This window comes from Talpa occidentalis, unplaced genomic scaffold (genome assembly GCF_014898055.3).
Source record: "Talpa occidentalis isolate TD23 unplaced genomic scaffold, MPIMG_talOcc4v2.1 talOcc4.15, whole genome shotgun sequence".
NCBI classification, from domain to species: Eukaryota; Metazoa; Chordata; class Mammalia; order Eulipotyphla; family Talpidae; genus Talpa; species Talpa occidentalis.
Window position 1 is genome coordinate 39,164,541 of NW_023601543.1, and position 25,123 is coordinate 39,189,663.

At 35.6% G+C, this 25,123-nt stretch overlaps 1 protein-coding gene across 1 annotated transcript in view; it reads left to right on the forward strand.

Annotated features, from left to right (window-relative positions):
- CHM (CHM Rab escort protein) overlaps positions 1–3,438 on the forward strand; it is a 162,225-nt gene extending 158,787 nt beyond the window's left edge. The window contains exon 11 of the mRNA XM_037511626.2: positions 214–3,438. Within this exon, the coding sequence (XP_037367523.1) occupies positions 214–405 (192 nt within the window). The 3' untranslated portion in view covers positions 406–3,438. The remainder of the gene's footprint in view (positions 1–213) is intronic.
- Positions 3,439–25,123: the final 21,685 nt, after the last annotated feature.

Below are 25,123 nucleotides of genomic sequence, written 5' to 3' on the forward strand. Positions count from 1 at the left end.
AAGGGTAAACCTGAATACATGTACAGAATTAGAGGGAGAGAAGACTTGGAATTCTGAAAGCAGTTTTTTTAGAAGGTCATAATACATGCTGAATAAAGTTTTATAACAAAAAATGTTTAAGACTAATACTTCATTTTTTAAGTAGTGCCAGAAAGAGCACATACATTTTTAAGTTGATGTTCAAAACCTGTGTGTCCTTTCTTTCCTGACCAGGCTGAAATGCTTTTCCAGCAAATCTGTCCCAATGAAGACTTCTGTCCACCCCCACCAAATCCTGAAGACATTATTCTTGATGGAGACAGTTTACATCCAGAAGCTTCAGAATTTAGTGCCATACCAGAGGCTAGCCCGGAGCCTCCTAAGGAAAGTGCAAATCTAGAAAACCCAGAAGAGCCTTCAGAATAATGGATATGCACCAAATTGGACACCCCACTTTGGAAATTCCTCCTAGTTTCATACTCTTCTTGAAGGAAGAACTTTTTGAAAATTATTAGAAAGCAATAGCCAGTTGACATGCGAAATTACTGAGAGAAAAAATATCATAGAAATCCAAAAGGGGATTTTTATTTAAGAGGACATTCTAAGAACACAAATACTTGTAAAGCACATTAACTTGTCTGCTTTAAGATACCAAACCTGTGGAATTAGCAGATAAAAATTATAAATGAATTGATTCCCAGTAATGTAGCTAGATATGAAAGTGAAATCATTTTCATATGAATTCGTGTATAAAATCATTTTCATATCTAGCATTGATATGAAATCATATACATTTTATAATATTCTGTGGGTTTAAGACTTTTGCTTGCTACTTTGGATCTTGAAAGCCACACCTTCAGACTTGATTCACATAATTCCTTTGATCATTTGAATTATATTTTCTTTGTAGGTAGCAGCATAATGACAAATGATAAAAAGCATACATAAATGTAGTTGAGAAAATAGACTAAAGTATTGTTATCCATACAGAATCTATGTTTGGAATAGAGGTTTGTTTTCTATCTTGAGAAGTATTGAAAATAATCCTATTGAAGTGTCTAGACAATTCTATAACAAATCATGAATCCATTCAGTTTTTTTGTAAGTTAGTAGTAATATTTGTATGTCAATTATTTACATACTAGGAAAGCTCAATAATGAAGAAATGTAAGAATGGAAAAATTTGCATAGCCTCGTCTGTATTTGGCAGTTCTGTCTAGTCAAGTAATCCAAGCACTAGCTTAATTGTGTATGGACCTTATTGAGTCCTGGCTATGCTGCTGATATCAAACTAGTTGTTTAGCTTTTGGGCCTCAGTTTTTCCATATGTAAGATGGAAATAGGAATATCTTGCCTACTGTATGAGATTGATTTTGAAGATAAATGCAGTGCCATCCTCAGTGTTTTTTCTCAAGAAAAGTTTCAGAATTTTGCCATTGACTTGGGAATGAATATCAAAAATCTCACACAACAAATAATGTTCCATAACTCCCCCAACTAAACATATCACATTGTTTTTATCATATAATGCTTTTAAAATGAAAACATGTTTCCTAAATTATTTTTTATAGTCTTAAAGATCAGTAAACATAGAATTATGGAATTATAGTTTTGAAATCTTAATAGAGAAAACACAATGAATCTTCATATTCCTTTTCAGGAAGGTAAAACTCAAACCACCAAGGACTGATATGACATTTGGTAAGCCCTAATATGGAGTTAACATTAAAATGTTAGGGCTTTACATAGGCAGCAAATTTAAAGCAGTGACAGTGCCTATATTAAAATTTTTCCAAATGCTGTGCTCTCTTGGTTTATCATTTTCAACAACCTTATGAACTTACTTCAATAAATAAATATATTAAAAGTGTATTAATCATGCAGTATGGCCTATGTTTCAGATCAGTAGAAAGCACATAATTCTTACACATTTCAGCCGCATCTGGAATCTGACCTACAGGTTTCCAAAAAGATCTGAAAGGAAGCTAGCTCTATCAACTCACACACTCATGGGGAAATGGAAAGAATGAAGGAATGTTGTGCTTGCTTCACCTTTCCACATCCCTACTGATATTGCTGAAACTAGATTTAAAAAAAAAAAAAAAAAACACCTTTCCGGGCTTTCAAGCTACTACTAACCCTTCCACCTATTGTACAGTCCCTACCCTATCTCTTTAGTCCTCTCTCCCTCTTTTCACCTTTTTAAATAATGTACAAATCAGGGACAATAGAATCACATTATAATCTACTTTGTTAAATGAATTCTTAAGTCAAATTATGCTTCCTAAAACTCAACTATGGCAATGCTAAATGCACAAGACTTACATATAAGCACTGGGGATTGGCCCTGCCTCTCAATACCAGCAGTGTAAAAGTTTTCCCTATATGAGAGTTTTTAGACTGAATAAAATTGCAGGAAGTTGCACCAATTAAGATCTTGTACTTTGTTTATAGTCTTAGAGTTAATACCACTTGAATGCAGCATGCATATTTATGTGAACAGCCAATCAGAGTAACCCCAGAATAAAACTAGAAAAATTCTGATAGCCTTACTGGAACTATCTATATGTAGAACAATGAAGAGGAAATATATGTGGTCTGATGGCCCAGTTCATAATATACCCTATTTAATCCATTAGCCTATGTCAGAATCTCTTTCAGGTTATTAAGTATTGTTCAAATGTGTAAAAGCTCCTAAATATGATAAGTGATGATTAAGATATTACACAACTGTTAAAACTTTGTGTTAGATAACTAGCTATTTCCTATTGTCTCAGAATATAATAGAAATTATTCTAAGAACTTTCTTTTCTGCTATCATAATTATCACAAATAGTTTTTCTTAGTTTTATGTCAAAAGAAAAATCTTTCAGTTTTGTTTTAAAACTATGGGCCCATGGTCTTATGAATAAAGTTAATATGTTGTACATGATGCAGAGATTTCTGTAGCTAATTTAAAATTTTGAAAATTGATATTATCAAAGAATTTTATTTCATGTATTTAAAATGTTTAGTTATGTATGCTTCTAATTAACCAAAAATGGTAACACCATTGAGTTTAGTAAACAATATGAAAACCAGTTACTAACCATATGTTGCTACTATATTTTTTTCTAGCTGGTGTGCCTCCCCACCTCCCCCAAAAAATTCACACGTACAAATACTTCCATAGGTCAACAGAGTTAAAGAAATTCCCCACCTTTTATGATATTTAGTTGCTCATAGTAAACTGGCCACATTAATGGTTAACTTCTAGAACAGTAGTTTCTGAGATTAGCAGACCATTGTCTAAAATAATGACCATGCTAATGGTTAACTTCTGTGGCAACCATAATTTCTGGGAAGGCAGCCCTTTGTCTAAAGTTCTAATGACCTCAAAAAAATTGTTGAAACTTGATTCCTAAATAGTAGTCACCCTTTAAAACAGGAATTAAATAATATTCTTATAAATAAGTTATTAACTGCTATTGTATTGAATATTAATCTCTAGATTAATTTTATATAGTTCAGAAAACATGAATATATGATTATTCATATTTTGCACAGTTACAATAAGTTTTCAGTGGAAATAAAAGTCTGTTCAATGCCTTTCAAATGTGGTATCCTATTTCATTATCATTAGCATTTTGCATTTATGCTAAGAAATTAAAAATTTCTCTTAGAACGGATTTATTTGTACACATCAATCTATTGATGTTTTGTTTCTAGGCATCTGTTCACTGTCGGGTTTTTTTCGAAAGGCAGTGAAAAATGATACACAGGTATGATTTACTTAGCAAATTGTTCTAGATGCTGGCATCAGGCCTTACTGGAATCAGTGCTGTGAGGAATGTGCTATGTATGGCTCTGCAGTACAATTTTCACATATCACTGTATTAAGATCTATAATTTTTTCATGTTTACTTGAGTGAGAACCTGAATTTTTTTTAATATTCAGAATTTATTTTTATATATTTTTTACATCATTTTTCATTTTTACACAGCAGGAATTTAGAAAACCTAAATAAGGGACCAGGAAAAAGACTTAATAAAGTAAAACTCAAAATCAGCGAGAAACTGAACTGTTTTTCTCTGTGATGTTTGAGTCTCGAGAAGCTTACGACAAAAGATTCTTGATAATCTTTTATGCAGAAATAATTCATTGAAAAATAATTCATTAAACTGATTTTTTTCTTGAATCCAATGATTAAAGTAGAATGATATTTTCTGCCAATTTCAAGTCATTTCTAAAGCTCCTTAGACAAGACACATTCAAAAAATAACAGGATTCTTTTAAAGCACAATTTATCTATGAGATTATTCATAAATCTTTAAGAACGATAAGGTTAATTGAATTTTAAAGCAAGTTCTTATATTATCCTTCAAACACCTTGGAGCTTCTATATCAGAAGTCACACTTAAAAAAAAACAAATGCTTTCATATGTTTGAATTCTTCTCTAATCGTGGCTTTTAAACAAAAATACCAGTTAAATGGTTTAATGCTTAGCATCCTGGGTCACATTTTGAATGCCACTGTTCTTTCCATTACTACAGTTTAGCTGTGGGGCTGCAATGAGATGCCCTTACCACACAAGTTGCCATATCTGGTCTTTCTGGTGGTGACGACTTGTAGCAAGCACCATTTGACATGTAATCATAAACTTGGATCCTAGCAGACTGTAGGGTCTTTTCACCTGTGACATCAGGGACATTTATGCTGGAAGTTTCTGTTACTGTTAATAGAACTTGCATATGTAAATCCGCCTATCAGTGAGACAGTTGATCCCTGAAAGAAACAATCTTTAGAAATGGACACTTATTGACCTAGAAGCAGTTGTTCTAGTCAGGATTTTCATGTGTGGAGAAAAAAAAAGCAAGACTACCAATTCACCAGAGGATTTGTTTGTAGACCTTGAAAAGGTGAAATAGCTCTTAATTTTCTATTCCGATTTCTAATACCTATTAGATATTATTATTCTCATATCATCAATACAGAATTTTTCTCTTATTTTAAAAGGGTAAAATAATTTTCCCAGAATTTAATCTAGATCACATTTTAATATACCAAAGTAATAGGCATTATAACAACCAGGAAATCAGCACCAAGCTAGGAGATATATTTTGCTCAAGTTGGAAGAATCTAAAAGACCAGTAATATCCAGAGTGGTGAGAGTGTAGTGGTAGAGGCACTCATGCATTATGTGTACAAGTTAAGTTTGTTTTAGATTTTCTGAAGGGCAAGTTGGCAGTACTATCTAAAGTTTAGATACAGATACACTTTAACTAAACAGTTCTACTTTTAAAAATGTGGCATGTGGAAAAATTTGCACACAAAAAAACATAGATGTTCACTATAGCATTGTTTTGTAATTTTGGAAATGTTCATTATAAGAAGGCTTAAAATGTTTATGCATGCATTCTTTAGAATGCTATGCAGCTGCTAAAAAAGTATGATACATCTATAATATATCTTCAAAACATTTAAAAATCAAGTCACAGAAAAGTAATATTATTTGTAGAAACCAAAACAAAACCCTATGCTGATTGCATATATATTTATGCACATCATCAAAGTTTGAGGAGTATACCATATTAAATTGGTTAACTGGTTATATTGGGAAGAGAGATTGATGCATTGGTAGAAATGTAAGAGAAATTTAACTTCTATATTTTTAAAAGAATTTTTATAAGTAGCAAGTATTCACATATTATGAAAAAAATAATTTGTTTAGTAATCCAACACCAAATCCCTAGATGATGTGTGGGACCACCCAAAATAGTAACTTCAGACTTGGTATTATATTAATGTTTTATAAGGTGCAGTTGAGATATGACAAATATAATACATGACAGGTAAGATAAACTATGATACAACCATTGTTATGTTGTTGTTAAATGGAATTGAGACGCTATCTATTGTTCTAATCTCCATAATATTAAGTGAATACAGCCTACACATAAAAGTATGTATAATATCTGCATTTAGTGTAAGAAAGGGGGTGGTATTCAGAAACATTTAAGCTTGTTGGGAAAGGAAAAGGCAGGCCTGAAGGGTGAAAATTAAACTTGTTCAAATGTGCCTTGTTCAAATACAGATTTGACTTGGAACCAAAAGCAGTCTCTAAAGTGTGAAAACAAACCATTAACATAACCATATTATGAGTTGTTGGCATAAATATGTGGAGAATAAGTGACTCTAAAACAGTATTTTAAGTATACATCCTAAGGGATGATGGAGTAGACAACACAAAGAAATTTAAACTATTCAGTGGGCTTGGTGATAGCAGTAATTACATTATTTGGATAGATGGTGATAGAGTAGATAGATGATAGATGGATAAAGAGAGAGGAAGGTGATGAATGGAGAGATCAAATAACTGCTGATGAAATTAATAACTAAAACATTCAGAATAAGAAAAATAATAGTATAAAAGCAAATTTCAAACCCTGTGATCTTTAATTTGAATTAGAAATATAAACAATACATTTTTCTCATAAGATATATAAATATATTTCCAGCTAAGAATTAGCAAAGCCTACTAGTGTCATGTCAAAGGACATAAGAACTAACTCAAAGAGGCTCCCATTAATCATAGATAAGATCATTTAAGAATCAAAAGTTCAGAGAAAGGCAGATTTAGTGAGAGATGAAGTGGGTGAATAGGCATAAGAGTTTCAAGAGAGCACTGTGAACTGAGCTGTCATGGGTGCCCTGAAGGAGGAATGATATGTATTGTGTGATCAAAGGTGGTGACAAAGGAAGTTCCTTGCTTTGCTCCCCAGGTTAGCCAGTTGTGTACTTCACAGAGAAAGCCCCATATTTTGGAGCAAAACTGGAACACGTTTCAGGCATCAGGTAACAATCACACTAATAGAAGGGAAATAAAGGTGATTCATGCTTCAATGAATAAGCTGGGTGGAGAGAGACACATGGAGAAGTAAAAAATGAAGAAATACTTTGAAAACTGTCTGACTCCATGAGAAAAGGCAAAATATAAGATAATGTGTGTCCCCAGAATGGGAAGAAAGAGAGGGAGGAACAGAGATCTTATTAAAAAGAATAATAAAGAGCATTTCCCAAACATGGGGTAGGAAATAAACATACAAGTTCATGAAGGTAAGAGAATACCTGGTTATCTAAATGAAATGAGGCTTATAAGCGAGAGATTTATGTAGCTCCTAAGAGTTCAAGATAAATAAGAGCATTGAAAGTACCTAATGGGGAAAAGCATGTAACCTATAAAGACACTCATATCAGACTTGTGGCAGATTTCTTCTAGTAAACCATATAGGCATGGAGAGAATGAAATGATGTGTTTAAAATACTTAATGGTGAAAATTGCCAGCCAAGAATATTATTTTCTCCAAGACTCTCTTTCATGTATAAGGGAGAAATAAAGACCTTCCCAGACAAACAGAAGCTGAATGAAGTTGCAAACTCCATACCTCCCCTAAAAGAATGTTGAAAAGAGCTCTCGTATCTAAATTGAATAAAACATCCATAAAAAATTGAATGAGGCAATAGATAGAACTATAAAACTTAAGGCAAAATGGCAGTAACAAATCCTCATATATCAATAATTACCCTAAATGGAAATAAATTTGACTTACCAATCAAAAGGCACTGAGTGATCAGTTAATCGGAAAAGAAAACCCAACTTCCTCCTCTTATCAAGAGTTCAATCTAAGCTTCAAAAATAAACAAAGGCTCAAAAAAATAAATAAATAAATAAATAAACAAAGGCTCAAAAAACATGGGTGGAAAAAATCCTACAAGCAGATGGGATCCCAACAGAGATGGGGCAGCCATACCTCTATCAGATAAAATAAACTTCCAGCTGAAGAAGGTAATAAGAGACAGGATGGACATGTTAATTAATGCACCAATACATCAGAAATATATAAAACATCAATATATATGCAATAAACAAAGGAGCATAAATAACACAACTATTATAAAATCTGATGATACTGCAGCAACACAATGAAAGTAGGGGACTTGAACACCCACATTCACCCATGGAAAGATCAACCAGACAGAAAATCAATGAAGAAACAATAGCCTTAAATAAGGAATTAGATTACGTGGGCTTAGTATGTATTTATAGGGCATTATACCCAAAAGAGGCTGACTACACATTCTTCTCAAAGGCACATGGAATATTCTTCAGGACAGACCACATTCTGAGCCACAACACAAGTGTTGATAAATTCAAGTATATTCTCTGATCATAATGATATGAAAAGAGAAATCAAGCGCAAAAAAAGAAAGCAAGAAAAAATTCTAATATCTGGAGATTCAATGATATAATATTAAGTGACTATCGGGTTAGTGAAAAAAATCAAGGAAAACAATTTTAAAAACCTGGAGATAATAAAACAAAGACACAACCTACCAGAACATATGGCACCCAGCAAAAAGAGTACTAAGACAGAAATATACAGGAACACAGGCCCACATCAAGAAACAACAAAGAGCTAGACTAAATAACCTTATATCTTGATGTAAGGAATTAGAAAAAAAGACAAACAAAACCCAAAGCCAGTAGAAAAATTGCAATAGAAATCAAAAAGACAGTCCAAAAGATCAGAAACCAAAATCTGGCTCTCTGAAAAAATAAACAACATAGAAAAACCTCTAGATAACCTGGCAAAGAAAAAAATGGCAAAAACTGGAAAGTAGAATCAGAAATAAAAGAGAAGTTATATCTCAGAAATAGAGGATCATAAAAGATTACTATGAACATCTGTAAAACAATAAGTTTAATAACCTAGAGAAATGGACAAATTCTTAGGATTACACAAATTACCAAGACTTATCCAGGGAGAAATAAAAACCTGAACAAACCAATTATAAGCGAGGAAATTGAAACAGCAATCAGAGTCTTCCCACAAACAAATACCCAGTCAGTTTCACTAGAGTGTTCTACCAAACCTTCAAAGATAAAGTAATACCTATTCTTTTCAAGCTCTTCCAAAAATTTTAGAAAGAGCCAATGCTTCTAAATACATTTTATGAGGGCCTCCCTTGGTGGCGCAGCAGTTGAGTGCTGGGGTGCAAAGCTGCCCGCAGCCTCTGCAGTGTCGGTTCAATCCCTGCCCCCGGCAAGGGTCCCACATGGTGTGCAGACCTCCCCTGACGTGCCCGCTGCTCCCCTCAGCAGTGTATTTCGTCAGTCTGCCTGTTCTGTTCCCTGCTCTGCCTCTGGTGAATTCTCTCACCCTCCCGTGCTTCTGGCTGTACCCAGTACTTGTATAAATAAATAAAATAAATCTTAAAAAAATACATTTTATGAGTTTAACATTACTCTGATAGTAAAAGCAGACAAAGATATCACAAAGAAAAAAAAACTACACAACAAGGTGCCTGAAGAACATAGATGCAATTTCCTCAACAAAATCTTAGCGAATCAAAATTGACAATGCCTTAAAATACACCATGACTAGCTGGAATTTAATCCAAGGATGCAAGGTTCAACATCCAAAAATCAATCTATGTAATTCATCATTTCAATAAAAGGAAATACAAAAATCATATGATCATATCAATAGCTGCTGTCACAGCATTAGTTAAGATTTAACATCCATTTGTGATTAAATAATATGGAGATAGATGGTACATAACTCACTCAACATAATAAGGCCACATATGACAAACCTACAGCTAACATCATACTGAATGGTGAAAAAAAGTAACCTTTTCCTCAAAGACTTGGTACAAGACAAAGATGTCTGCTTTCGCCTCTGCTATTCAACATTGCATTGGAAGTCCTAACTACAGCAATTGGGCAAGGGAAAGATATAAAAAAGAATTCAAATAGGGAAAGAAGTAAAACTATTATTTTCAGATGACATGACAATATACAAAGAAAACACAAGACTACACTAAAAAACTAGTAGAAATAATAGCACAGAAAAGTGAGATGTTACAAGATCAAGTTGCAAAAATCAGTTGCCTTACTATATGTAAACAGTGAGCTAGAAGAGAAAGAAATCAAGAAAACAATCCCACATGCAATCACATACAGTGGAATTAAGTGTCTAGGCGAAAACGTAAGGAGGTGAAAGACCCATACAATGAGAATTTTAAGACATTGTTAAAAGAAATAGAAAAATGATTCCATTGTTCATGGATTGGAAGAATTAAACTGCTAAAATAGACATCTTACCCAAAGCAAGATATAGATTCAGTGCAATCCGATCAAAGGTTCTATGCATTCTTCAAAAAAAATAGAACAAGCATTACTGAAATTCACATGCAAATATAAAAGACCACAAATACACAAATCGATTTGGACAAAAAAAAAAAAAAAAACGGTGATATCACCCTCACAGATTTCAAACATTGTTATGAAACTGCAAAGCTATAATAATGAAAATGGTAGTAGAATAAAAATATATACACTGACCAATGAAATAGAACTGAGAACTCAGAAATAAACCCACCCATATACAGTTTAGTCTATGACAAAGGAGCCAAGAGTATTGGAGAAAAGAAAGTCTCTTCAACATGGCCTCCCTGGTGGTGCAAGGGGTTAAGATACAAGCTATGAAGCTATCTGCAGCACCAGTTAGATCCCCGGCCAGGGAGCTACCCACATGGCGCAGCAGACCTCTCCTGTCTCGCCCGCTGCTCCCATCAGCAGTGTATTTCAGTCAATCTGCCTGTTCTGTTCCCCACTCTGTCTCTGGTGAATCAATTCTCTTACCTCCTGCACCTCTGGCCTGTACCCCAATTATCGTATGCATGAATAGATAAATCTTTTTTTAAAACAGAAAGTCTCTTGAACAAATGATGCTTGGAAAACAAGCACATGCAAAAGAATGAGACTAGACCACTATCTCACACCATATAAAAATTGACTCAAAATGGAGTAAAGGCTTGAAATAAGACCTGAAACGATTATATATATATATTTATATATATATATATGAAAATATAGGCAAAAACACTCCATGATATTGACCTCAATGATGCTGTTGAATTGTCTCTAAAGGTTTGAGAAACAAAAAAAGAATATGTATAAATGAGATTATATCCAAGTAGAAAGATTCTATACTACCATTAAAACAAAGACATCCTCCTGAATAGGAGAAAATATCTGCCCTAGTAACATCTAAAATGGGCCTAATATCCAAGATCTAAAAAAAGTATACAATTCAATAAAAAGTAAACAAATAATTCAGTTTAAAAATGTGGCAAAGAGCTGATTACACACTTTGTAAACAAGACATCCAAATGGCAATCAGGCAAATGAAAAATGTTTAACATCATTTATTGATGGCCTGTACCCCAGTACTTGTATGCATAAAAAAAATAAATGTTTCTATCTATATATTTTTTAGATGTCACAACATGGGGTTACCTTTGTTATAATATGAAACTGTTAGTAGGCATGGTGAGGGACACTTGCAGGACCCCCGAACCTGCCTGCTCTAAATGGGTTCTGCCATCTGCCACATAAACACATAACATACTCTTTGTGTATGACCTTCAATAAAAAGAACTTTAATGTAATTTTTGCAATAAAAAGAAGAATATGGTTTCTAAATGAAGCACCCAAAGTTATCCAGCCCCTTGTGGGTAAATGTCCAGCCAAACAGGGTTAAACCAAAGCAGGGCCACTGAGGTCTGAATGCCTGCCACAAGTCTAAAGCACCTTCTGGTAGGGAACCATAGGAAAGGGGCAGAAGTGGGCAGGCAAATTTAGGATGAAAAGAGCAAAATCAAAATATAAGGTAAGATAAAGTCTGCCTTTCTTTGCTTTGGTTGATGAGTCTTTAAAGATCTTATTGTGATGTATGTCTTGTAGTGTTTTACCTATATTTTCTTCTATATATTTTTGGTTTCAGGTCTTATGTCCAGTTCTTTTATCCATTTTGAGTTGATTTTTGTGCGTGGTGAAAGGCAGTGGTCTAGTTTCCTTTTTTTGAATGTGGTGGTCCAGTTTTCCCAGCACCATTTATTGAACAAACTATCCATGTTCTATTGTATAGTCTTTGCTCCTTTGTGAAAGACAACTCCTTTGCTCAGTTGTATGGACAACTCCTTTGCTCAGTTGTCCATATAAGTGTTGTTTTATTTCTGGGCTCTCTATTTGGTTCCATTGGTCTGTGTTTTTGTTCCAATACCAAACAGTTTTAATTATTATGGCTTTCTAGTATAGCTTGAAGTTTGGAAGTGTGATACGTTCTCTCTCCTTTGTTTTCATCAGTAGGGCTTTCGCAGCAATGTGGATGGAACTAAAAGGAATTATACTCAGTGAAAAAAACCAGAAGGAAAAAGAAAAATATCAGATGGTTTCACTTATAGCAGGGATATACGGGAACCAAATAAGACATCAGTGTAAAAAAGAAATAATAATAGTAGAAAACACAACAAAGCAAAAACGGACAATTATAAATCAGAGACATACTGCTGGGGAGGAGGCAAGAGAGGGATTAGAGGGAGGAAGGGAGGAGCATAGGGGATTGGGGTGATGGTGCACGGGCTCACTGGTGAAGGAAACTGTATGGGGACTACACCTTAGGGAGTAGGGGGAATCAACTATTGTTTAAAAATGAACAATGAAGTAAAAAATTAAAAAAATATGTAATTTTGAAAATTTAAAAAAAATAAAGCACTTCTTCAGACTAAAAAAAAAAAAAAAAAGATAAAGGCTGCCATTGTCAGCCTCCCTATGAATCTCTTACCCATGCCTCTCAAGTGTCTCTTTCCATGTTCCCAAGCTATTGTGTACAAGTCCAAGGCTGAGAAGCAAGCACTGCTTCTTCTTAACATATCTTTTCTCCACATACCTCCTCCAAATGTTCTCCCTTCAGCCTTCTCTCCCATCCTTTTCAGCGTCCCCTTGCTGCTCAGCTCCATCCTTCTTTAGGTGGAGCAGGGAACCTGTAATATCCCCTTTCTATGTAAATTACACTATTACAATCAACAACCATATTCCATCACCATATTCCCTTATGCCCCCCCCCACCCAGTTGTCACCCCTTCTTATCCTCTCCTTCTCCCTCATGGATGCCTTACATCTATGGTCAACTTTTAAGGTTTGTCTTTGTCTGACCCTTTGGTTTTTCTATATTCTACATATAAGTGAAACCATCGCATATTTAAGTCAGCCATTTTACTCACCCCTTATCTGAGGTTCCTATCTTAAAGAGATTTTTTGGTTAGTGGTTAATTGCTACAAACATGCATTTAAAACTTTTAAGAGAAAACAACTTCCCAGGGAGATTATAACTGTAAGTGAAACCCAGTCTCAATTGTTAAATTGGTCTCAGGTCTAAAGAACAAGAAAGGAAAATGTGTTATCTAACTTTTCTATTTGAGACTTGTATTTACGGAGAGCAGACTGCACCTTACATGACATAGCCTATATAAGTAGAAGCAAACAACCTGGAGCCTAACGCCAATGCTGGCTGGATAGTGAGAATACTGAGGAGAGCTTTCTCAAAAGATTAAAAGTGGATTTACTATATGACCTGGCAGCTTCACTCCTAGGTACCTACCTGAAAAACATGAATACACTAATCCAGAGGGAAACTTGCATTCCCATATTCATTGCAGTGCTATTTACATTTGTCAAATTTTGGAAACAACCTAAGTGCCCAAAAACAGATGAGTGGATCAAGGAGAGATGGTATACATATGCAACTGAATACTACTTGGCAATCAAAAAATATAAACTCAGCCATTTGCCATCTATGCAGGTGGAAGGGATCGTGCTAAGTGAAGTAAGTAAGAAGGAGAAAGGCAAATACTGGATGCTATCACTTATATGTGGAATATTGAGAAATCAGACAAATGATCAGATAAATTCGAACTCAAAAATTAGCCCTTGAAAGCAGACTATAGAACGGAGACAAACAGAGGGACTGAGGAAGGGGGAGGGATGAGAACAATGTGGGGAATGAAGTATGGGTGATTTGGTGATGGGAGGGCTATGGTAACAGCAGCTGAAGTGGGGATCTTGTACTTCCAAAATACAAAAAAAAAAATAATGTAAACCAATGCTTCCACAATAATAAAATAAATTAAATTGGAAAGACAACCTACTGATAGGGAGAATATATTTGCACATTATACATCTGACAAAAGACTCATATCCAAGATCTACAAAGAACTCAGACAACTCAACAAAAATTATATCGGAGTTGATACAGATGATATGATATAATTATTATATGCAATGGAATACTACTCATCTTCTAAAAAGATCAACTCTTCCCTTCTGAAACAACATGGATGGAATTGGATGGAATTATGCCAACTGAAATAAGTCAGAAGGAGAAAGGCAAATACCAGATGATCTCCTTTAAATGTGGAATATACAGAAATGAAACAAAGGAACTGCCAGAACAAAATCAAAACAAACCCTAGAAATATGACTGCAGAATTGAGGCTATTAGAGATTGTAGGAGGATGGGAGGATGGTGGGGGGAATTAAAAGGGAAGGCATCTAACTATCTATTTTAAAGGACTATGGGTGCTTTGGTGGTGGGTTTGGTTTGGTTACATTTATTGGAGGAAGTATGCATCTATTTCCCTAAATCATTTATAGTGTTGTACCTGGATCCCTGTGGCACCCAGAGGCCACTGGGTAAGGCAGTTTTGTTGGGACCTGCTGGCCTCAGTCCACTGCCTGTGTATGTTCCCCCTTCCCCAAGTCCCAGTGAGGCTGACTTCAGCCATGGCTCCACTGACCCAGGAGCCTGCCCAGAGCTGAGTGCGGGCCTGTCTGGACAGGGACCAAACTCCCCCCCCACCTTTTATATCTGGCTGTAGGATCCTAAATAGACCAATCAGTTTTGTGCGCTCCAGCTGCCACTTAACCTTGAATTAATTTACTTGGATTGATGTTGGAAAATGAGATAATTACTGCTAAACGGTCCAATCAGGCTTTCAGGGTGGGTGACCCTGAAGAAGAGAGTCAGCAGCCGCCCTTCAAAGAGAGAAAAAGCAGTCAGTGAGCACCTGGCCTCTGAAGAGAGGAGTTATTAGATCACCTCCAAATAAGAAGGAGTCAGCGGATGACCTCTGAAGACAGGGAAGCAGTCATCAGACGACCTCCATAGGATTTAGACTTGTAGACTGCTAGAATTTCACCCTCCATAGACCTTTGCAGAGACACAGCTTCTGTATCTACCTCTAGTCCTACCTCTGACATAGCCTGCCAGGAGCACTCTCAACCTCAGCCTGGTGTCTCATAGAGCTCTTCGTTGTTGGTATATGCCAACAGCTCAGAAACAGCTGTTCACAGCTTCTGGTTCTCCGCCACAACCTCCTGGTGCTGTTGAGTTCTTTCTACACGGTTTCCAATCCTTCCCAGTCCTCAGACAGCTGCTGTGGGCTGCTGCAGTGTTGCCTCATCTTCCATGGGCAGCCTTGGGTTGGGACTCCTGGATACTGTGGACAATATCTGGGGTGAGACAGCTAGCCACTTGTGGCCTTAGAAATTCTTTCCTTTCCCCCAATTTCCTGTTTGTTTAAGAAACCCTGTTGTTGGACTCTGAGCCTGAGTGGCTTGCAATTGTGCATGTGGGTGAGAACGCACTGACAGTGACATGTCCCCATCCTTGGCACTGTCCCTTAATACTGTTTTAGTACTGTTAAACTGTCCATTTTGTGTACTGTTTTAACATTGTAAAACAAGTTTACCTCAATAAAAAAGAAAAAAAAAGCTAGTAATCTCTGTATGGGAGTATTTGGATTGAGTTTTATTGCATTAATAATTTTTATATTTATCATGAATTAATAAATTATTAATTTTTTTAAATTTAATTTTTTATTTTTATATTTCCCATACAGTTTGCAACCCACTGATTTTGACCCCAATTCCCCCTTTCCCTGCCCACCCCCAAAGTGCGTCTCTGGTTCATAGTTGTTTGTTGATTTTGATTTTTTTCTTTCTTATAGTTATTCTTTTTCCTGGTCCCTTATTTAGATTTTTTAGATTCCTGTTATGAGTGAGACCATCCGGTATTTTTCTTTTTCTTTCTGGCTTAATAAATTATTAAATTTTATCACTAAAGTATATTAATGATTTCACTATAATGAGTTGATACTTTTCTTTACCGTTGTTTGTTTATTTTTTAATTTACAGTAGGAACTGTATTTTTTATTAATGTGCAGTAGGAAACTGCATGAAAGTTCTCTGAAATGTCTATGTGACCACTCTGTGTTAGTGTAAGGCTTACACCAAAAGCAGTGTTTGAGAAATTATATTTTACAAAGAGATTTTAAAATGTAATGATAATAAGAATGGCACATATCAAAAAAACAAAACAAAACTAGCAACAACAAATGTTGGTGAGGATGTGGAGAAAAAGGAACTCTCCTGCATTGCTGGTGGGAGTGCAAACTGGTCCAACCACTATGGAAAGCTGTGTGGCGGTTCCTCAGACTACTAAAAATGGAGTTACCATATGACCTAGTAATTCCACTCCTAGGACAAAAATATTGATTCAAAAGAACACCTGTACCGCTATGTTTATGGCAGCACTATTTATAATAGGTAAAACCTGGATACAACCCAAATGCCCCAAATAGATGACTGGGTCAAGATGACCACATATATACACAATGGAACACTATTCAGCAATCAAAAAGATAAACTCATGTCATTAACAGCAACATGGATGGAGCTAGGAGGAATTATGCTCAGTGAAAAAAGTCAGAAGGAAAAGGAAAAATATTGGATGGTTTCACTTATAGGAGGAATATAAGGGAACCAAATAAGACATCAGGGGAAAAAATAATAACAGTACAAAACACAACAAAGCAAAATAAATACAGACAATTATCACCAGAGACATACTGCAGGGGAGGAGGCGAGAGAGGGATTGGAGGGAGGGAGGGAGGGAGGGGCACAGGGGATGTAGTGATGGTGCATGGGTGAATTTGTTAAGGAAATTCTATGGGAACTATACCTGAGGGGGAAAAATGTAAACATTGTTTAATAATAAACAATGGGGCCTCCCCGGTGGCGCAGCGGGTTGAGCGCCATGCTGTGAAGCTATCAGCAGCCTCCACAGCACCGATTCGACTCCCACATGGCCAGCAAACCTCTCCTGTCTCACCTGCTGCTCCCCTCAGCAGTGTCCTCGTTCTGTCTGCCTGTTCTGCTCCCCGCTCTGTCTCTGGTGAATCCTCTCACCCTCCCGCAACTCTGGCCTGTACCCCAGCTCTTGTATAAATAAAGATAAATCTTTTAAAAAAAACAATGAACTAAAATATATATCAATAAATAAATTTTAAAAAATGTAATGACAGAATTACAAATTCTCGAAATGATTCCACTCTTACAAATAAGGATTGGGTAAATGACAATGACTTATAATTAGATCACTTCATGTCTGCTTTTTTCCTGGCTTTCTTTTCTGGCTAAAGAGTCTTCCAGGTTAATCACATTCCCTCCCATTTCTTCAATTGCCCTCTGTGCTTGCCTATCTTCTTAACTCCTGGCCTATATGCCTCACTACATATTGGAAATCTCCACTTAAATGTCCCCTAGGATCCCTCATACTCAACTTGCCAAAAAAAAAAAAAAAGGCATCATCTTACAGTTTTCTATTCCCATGCTTTCTTCTCCCGTTATTCCCTAATTAGGTAATGGCACCCACTTGAGGTCAACCTGTTAACCAGAACCAGAAATAATCTTGTCTTTCTTTTCTCTTTTACCAGCTCCTAAAAATTCTTGTTACCAACTCCTTGTGATTCCGTTTGTTAAATTTCCTTAGCTTCCTTTTTATATCTTATTGCTACTCTGATCCAAGACATGCTCATTTCTCAGCTAGATGCCCGCACTAGCATGCGAACTGGTCTGCTCTGCTTGCTTCCACTTTCGGTCCTCTACAATTCTCTTAGCACTGTGTTACCAGACAATCTTTTTAAAATGCATACATAACATCATTATTCTGCTCAAAATATTTTATTTTTTAAATCCCCACCATTTGCTGCTCCTTGAAAGTGCTGTGCTATCTTGCCTCTGAATTTTCACATGGTATTTCTACTTTCTTGAACGCCTTTCTCTGCCTAGATGTCCCCTATATTAAAATTCTTCTTAGCCATTACTTCCCCCAAAAGCTTTTATTATCACCCCCAGTCCAGATTAATTTTCAGGTTAAGTAAACTCTTTATACCTCTCCTGCATGCCTTGCATTGTCATTGCCTATTTTGTCAGGACTGTCCAACGTACTGGTGAGTTCTTTGAGAGCAGATACTGTGTCTTAGGGATCTCAGGGTTTCTGAATTATTTTTCTTAATTTTTGTGTGTTTCACAATGATATATCTGTACTTCTCAGGAAAACTTCAGTACTACACTTTCTCTTAATATCTTACAATAATTCTATTTTCACAAAATCAGTTAAAATCTACCATCCTCTGGGAGAAGTGACCAATGGACTGGGTGGAGGATTGTGGGTACTTTGGTGATGGGTGTGATGTGGTGACACACATTTGAAGAGTTGTTATTCTCTAGACCTTTTAATAATATACAGTGTTGTAAAATTGCTACCTCAAAAAATAATAATACAATTTAAAAAATTACCATCCTCTGAAGCAACTTGCTCAGAACTCAGAATACAGAGTGCACCACTTTTCTGGGAATGAGGAAAATAAAATTTCTCCGAACAGTGAGAACAAACACAAATTAATATCTCAATAAATGATCCTGTGACAGAGGAGAGATACTATTTTAAGGACAATTAACTGCTATTGCAGTTTTATCCTTTAGAGTTTCTCTAAAACTAAAGAGTTTTAGAGAGTTTCTCAGTTTTATCCTTTTTGTTTACCTGAAGCAGGTCAAAATTCTGTATTGTTTTTTTCCATAGTACCAAACACACTTGGAATTGGAAGTACAATTTATGTAATTTGCACATTTTGAGTTCAGTTCAAAATGGAGTCAGTAATAAAAGAATATTTTGTTAAAATATATGAATAGAAATAGTTTAGGGTACATACGGATGGGTTGGAAACATCTTCTGACATAACAATTTGGGATTAGGAAATGATAGAATATTAGAGCTAAAAATATCTCCTTTTTAGGTAAGAAACCATTTCAACATTGGTATGGTGGCAAAAAAAATTACTGCGTCCATTTGTAAATTGTAAAAATACAGGCTTCTAACTCATTTTGCTAGTAAGGAGGTGTCTACTTATTCTGCTTCCTGTATCTGGAATATAATTTTGATTTCTAGGCACTCAGGAGGAGACAGTATATTAAAGTTGATCCAGCAAAAATACTTCTGAATTCCATGTGAAGCTTGGGTCAATGAGCCTGGGGCAGTATGTTACAAATGATGCTGTTATTCTACTTGACCATGCTGAGAGGTAGCTATGATATGCCTGCTAAAATAGGAATTTTGATTTTTAAACAACCTCAATTTAAGAACAGTGGAGAGGTGAGACAAAATACCTAACAATTACTTATCCAGTCATAAGGAAATATGAAATGTTGCCACTTATAGCAAAATGGAAGGAGTTTGAAAGAATTATGTGTAGTGATGCAAGTCAAAATGACAAAGACAAATATTGGATGTTTATATATAGTGAATGATTCAAAAAAGCAAAATATTTATGAAAAGAAAGAAAATTCACAGCTTCTTCTTTAAAAAAAAAATAAAAGAATCACTCTGTTCTAAAAGATAAAACTTAAGTTTAAAAATAGTAAAATAAAATAAATCTGGGAAAGATTATAGAACAGCACAAAAATTCAGATATTAATTGTCCTAATAATATCTGGAGACTGTCATTTTATCCTTTTTTAAATTTTTATTTATTTGATTTCATTGAGGTAACATTTTTTTTTTACAACATTGTATATGATTTAGGGGGCTATTGTTCACATCTCCTCATACATATGTCACCATACCACACCCACCCACAGTCCTTTATCATAGGCCAGTGGGTCCTCTTCCACTACCACTAACTTTTTTTAAAACATTTATTTATTTGTGCATACAAGAGCTGGGGTGCAGGCCAGGGGTGCAGGGGGTGAGAGGATTCACCAGAGACAGAGTGGGGAGCAGAATAGGCAGATTACTGAAATACACTGCTGAGGGGAGCAGCAGGCAAGACAGGAGAGGTCTGCCGCACCATGTGAGTCTCTCCCTGGCTGGCCGGGCATCGAACCCGTGCTGCAGAGGCTGTGGACAGCTTCACAGTGCTGAGCTCAACCCGCTGTGCCACCGGGAGTCACCACTGTTGTTAATTTTTTTACAGTATTTGATTTCTCCGTTCAGGTGTAGTCTTATAGTTCTCCCACTACTACAGTATCTGTAATGCATCCCTTATGTTCTTCTCTACAGTTTTGAACCCTATTCTTCCCCCTCCCCCTGCTGTATACCTCAGATCTATAATTTCCCTGTAAGTTTTTTTTTTTTTCAAGAGTCAAGTCTTTTTCTTGACCCTTTGTTTGGTTTCTCTATATGCCACTGATAAGTGAAACCATCTGATATTTTCTTTTTCCTTCTGACTTATTTCACTGAGCATAATCCCTTCTAGTTCCATCCTTGTTGCTGCAAATGGCATGAGTTTTATTGTTTTTGTTTGTTGTGTATATACACTTTTTGGATCACTGAGTAGTACTCCATTGTGTACATATACCACATCTCCTTGGTCCACTCATCTGTTCTGTTGACACTTAGGTTGTTTCCTTCATTTAGCTATAGTAAATAGTGCTGCAATAAACGTGGGAGTGCAAGTTTCCTTTCAATTTAGTGTTTTTGAATTTTTTTGGATAGATCCCTGGGAATGGAATTACTGGGTTGGATGGTAGAACCATGTTTAATGTTTTAAGACACCCCCACACTGATTTTCATAAGGGCTGGATCAGTTTGCATTCCCACCAGCAGTGTAGGAGGGTTCCCTTTTGGAGACTGTCATTTTATTTTTTTTTAATTTTTTCTTAAAGATTTATTTATTTATTTATACAAGCACCGGGTACAGCCAGAAGCGCGGGAAGGTGAGAGAATTCACCAGAGTCAGAGCGGGGAACAGAGCAGGCAGAAGGACGAAATACACTGCTGAGGAGAGCAGCGGGCACCGCAGGAGAGGTCTGCGTGCCATATGGGACCCTCGCCGTAGGCCAGGGATCCAACTGGTGCTGCAGAGGCTGCGGGCAGCTTCGCAGCCAGCGCTCAACCGCTGCACCACCAGGGGAGGCCCAAGACTGTCATTTTAAAAACAACAGGGAGGAATTTAGATTTTGAATTTGCTAAAATCATTGATAATATACACAGCTAAAATTTTCAGGTCAAGAAGCCAGAAAGAGAAAGAAAAATACTGGATGGTCTCACTCATAGCAGGAATCTAGAAAACTTAAATAAGCAACCAGGAAAAAGAATAACTATAAGAAAGAAAATATCAAAATCAACAAACAACTATAAACCAGAGACACTCTATGGGGGGTGGGGGCGGGGAAAGGAGGGCTTGGGGTCAAAATAAGGGGGTTGTTATTGTATGGGGAATATGAAAATAAAATTTAAATAAAATGTGAAAAAAAATAAAATCAGACAAAGAAACTTAAAAAAAAAATTTCAGGTTATTGTCAGAACCTGAGATGCTGGTGGTTTTCAATTATTGATTTCTTGGTTGTTTACCTGTCACCTACCTCAAAGTTGGTTCATGTTAAATAAATTGGAATGCCACAAGTCTCTTTTAATAAATAACAATTAAATAACATGCGGCCAATAGGAAAAGTACAAGGAATGTGATCTTCTCTTTAGAATGGAAACTGTGTGTTTTATTATTTTTAAATTTTTTTGTGTTTAATATATTTTATTTTATATAATTCTTACATCACTTTTCATTTTTGCACAATGTATGCATTTTCATTTTGGTTATATCCCCCATACAATTGCACCCCCTTATTTTGACCCTAATCCCTCCCCCACCCCACACAGTGTGTCTCTGGTTTATAGTTGCTTGTTGATTTTGATTTTTTCTTTATTATAATTAGTCTTTTTCCTGGTCCTTTATGTTTTAAAATGATTATTCATATTTTACTTAAGATAAAGCTTGACCTCTGACTACTCATATTAATATATCCACGCCAAGACGCCTACCAGTGCGTCCACTTAAGCGTCTGGCTACCAAAATTACAGGTTTGCAAACAATTCCACAGGTACTGAGCACAAACAATACAAATACAGGTACTCAGTACTTCTACAGGTAAAGAGCACAAATGATACAAATACAGGTACTCAAAAATATATATATATTTAAAGGTGTAAGTCCATTTTTCATTGCCTTTGCATTGAGGTTTTCATAATCGCACCACTCTGGTGCCATAGTTCAAAATGTAGGTCATGACTGCATGTATTATAAAGGGACCATATGAGTGCCTAGGTTAATGGAAACAAAAGTATTGGAATAACAGTAAGATTTATTTGATCCAACTCTGCAGCTATTCTTTGAAAGCAAAGACTATACTTCCACTTTTGCTGACTCCATAACATTATACTAATGGACTCACAATTGGAGTGTATGGCTCTTAAAAGTATTACCAAATAAAAATATTGAGGTAAATATTAAACAAAGCAAAGGAACTAACAAAACTCAATAAAAATAAATGTTAGCCTCTATTAATAAGTAATGGCTACTAGAAGGGAAGTGGTGTAAAAGGAATGTTGTAGGGGGGGTCAACTTATTAGTAGTGGATAGTTTTAGAACTTTGGAGATGGTGCAGTGTGGTATATACATTTATCAAGATATGAAGCTATACTACTAAAGCAAGTACTTTTGTAAACCAATGGCAAATTAAAACAAAATTAAAAAAGAAAAAACCTTCATTCCCCCATTGTATAATCTTGGCTTCTTTAAAAACTATTGTTCCTACACAATTGGTATTTTAATGTATTAATTACTACTACTTTTATTTCCAAGTAAAAATCTTATAATTATTAATCCTATAAATATCTTGATTTCCATGTTCCCCTCCTGCTAATTTGCATTCTTTAAAAAACATATGTTTAAGCTAACAGTAGACAGGCAGGGAATGCTGAAATTTTACTTTAATATGCAAAACTGCCAAAAACTATTTAACAATCCACACTAATTCCCTTATTATATATTCCAGATAGTTACCATAGAAATTCACATTCATATGCAACCTCATTTTACAAAAGCAATTCATTATGTTTCCCCTAGTCCAACCCATTTCAATTTACATTAAATCCTCTCAGCTTATATTATTTCATTTGTAGTAACTGGCTCCATGATCACCCCAGAAATATGAAGCTGTCATGAATTTTTCCCTTTATCTTGCATTTTGTATCAATTGCTGTACTCTGTTACTTCTTTTTTTCCCTAAACATATTTAATATTTCTCCATGCTTCTCCATACTGCCACATTATTAGCTCAAACATTAATCATCTGTTGTCTGCCCTGGGAACAATCCTCTAAATTGAGCTGTCTTCTTTCTGCTTCTAGAACGACACCTTCCAATTTCAAGCTCTACACTGTTTCCAGAGTAATCTTTGTAACAATGATAGGCGATAATATCACTTCCCTCCATACAATTTCTAATGGTTTCCCACTGTTTGCAGTATAAATTTTAAATCCCTTCCACATAGCCTGTAACAACCTGACTCTCTCTGCATATTCATCTATTAGAACTCCCATACTTGCCCTTTATCCCAACAAATACTCAACTACTTTTTATCCCAGGAGTATTCCACTGTCACAAGCCTCTGAGTCTTTGCTCAGGCTCTTCCCACTACTTGGAAATACCTTCCCTACCTGTCTGCCTGATGAATAGCTACTCTTTTTGGATGATTTTAGCAAGATACCCACAACTCCTTCTCCCCTTCCATCATCCAGGTTTAATTTTTATTAATTGGATTTTGTGATTTACTAAGGTTACTAATTAACTAGTAGCTAATATTTATACAGTACATACTCTGTAACAGGCATTTTTTTGTTTCATATGCAGTAATTCAAATCAGTGAAGCAGACACTATTATTATCCTCATTTTTACATGTGAGGAAACAGAGAAACAGAAGTTAAATACTCACCCACTATCACATGGCTACATTACCAAAAAAAAAAAAAAAAGTTTGAATCCAGGCAACCTGGTTCCAAAGCCAGAACAATTAAAACATGTGGGGGATTGGTCATTTGGATTTTATTAAAACAATTAATAAATAAAAACGCATAAACCCCACGCTCCCAATCCATTTCCCCTCTACAACCCTTACCATGTAGTCTTCATTTTATGGTAGTTCGGGGGGTGAAAGTAAAAAGAAAGAATAGCAGTCAAATGCTTGATGTTGATGCAAACCTCTCTTAATTATTTAAAGCACAAAATACTGGACAATTTCAGTAATGCAGGGTAAATAAACCCATCAGATAAATGAATTCCTAGTCTGATATTTCAACAAAAATAAATGAACCCAATGTTAAGAGGGTGGTCCTGTCCATGAAAACTGGACCGTAACAGAAAAACTGGATCAATCAAGCCCAGGTTGTTTGCTAAGGAGGTTGGTTTATATTCAGGAAGAGAGATATATATCACACCCTTCCTCACATAATGCAAAAGATACAGCCCTGTTTAATTCTTGAAAGATACTGGGAAGTGAGCAAAATAATGAAATTTGGGTTAAATAGTACTATTCAAGCTTAATTGGTGATGACAAAACAAGCGTATGAAGATTATATTTTCCTAAAGTTCTAAACTTTAATCTGATATAATGTGGCAATAGAATGCAATTAATGATGCCAGTGTATCTTTGGAATTACATAATCTCAGTATGAAACTCAAACTATTTATTCTGTCTGATTTAATTATGCAACTGGATTGACAACACAGTGCAAACAGTCCATGTTAATACCTTCTGAAGAGAATACCTGAGTCCTATATGCTGCCTGAACAGTGATAAATGGCTAAATCACCTCCTTCTGACATGAATAGTGGGACCAGTTCAGCAGTGTAAAGTGTTGTTTAGCAGAGGAAACAGTAAGTGTTAATGATATGCTGTAAATATATGCTGGAAAAAAGGCTGAAGACAGGTGCAAACAATTTTCGGTGTGGAAAATCAAATATAGCTGTAATGATATGTGATAGAACAGCAGATGTTTCTCAGAACAAGTACTACTTCCCTCACTAATGCTTTCCTTATTTTTTTAAGCCCCTTTCATTGACCCAAGAAACATTACTTTGTT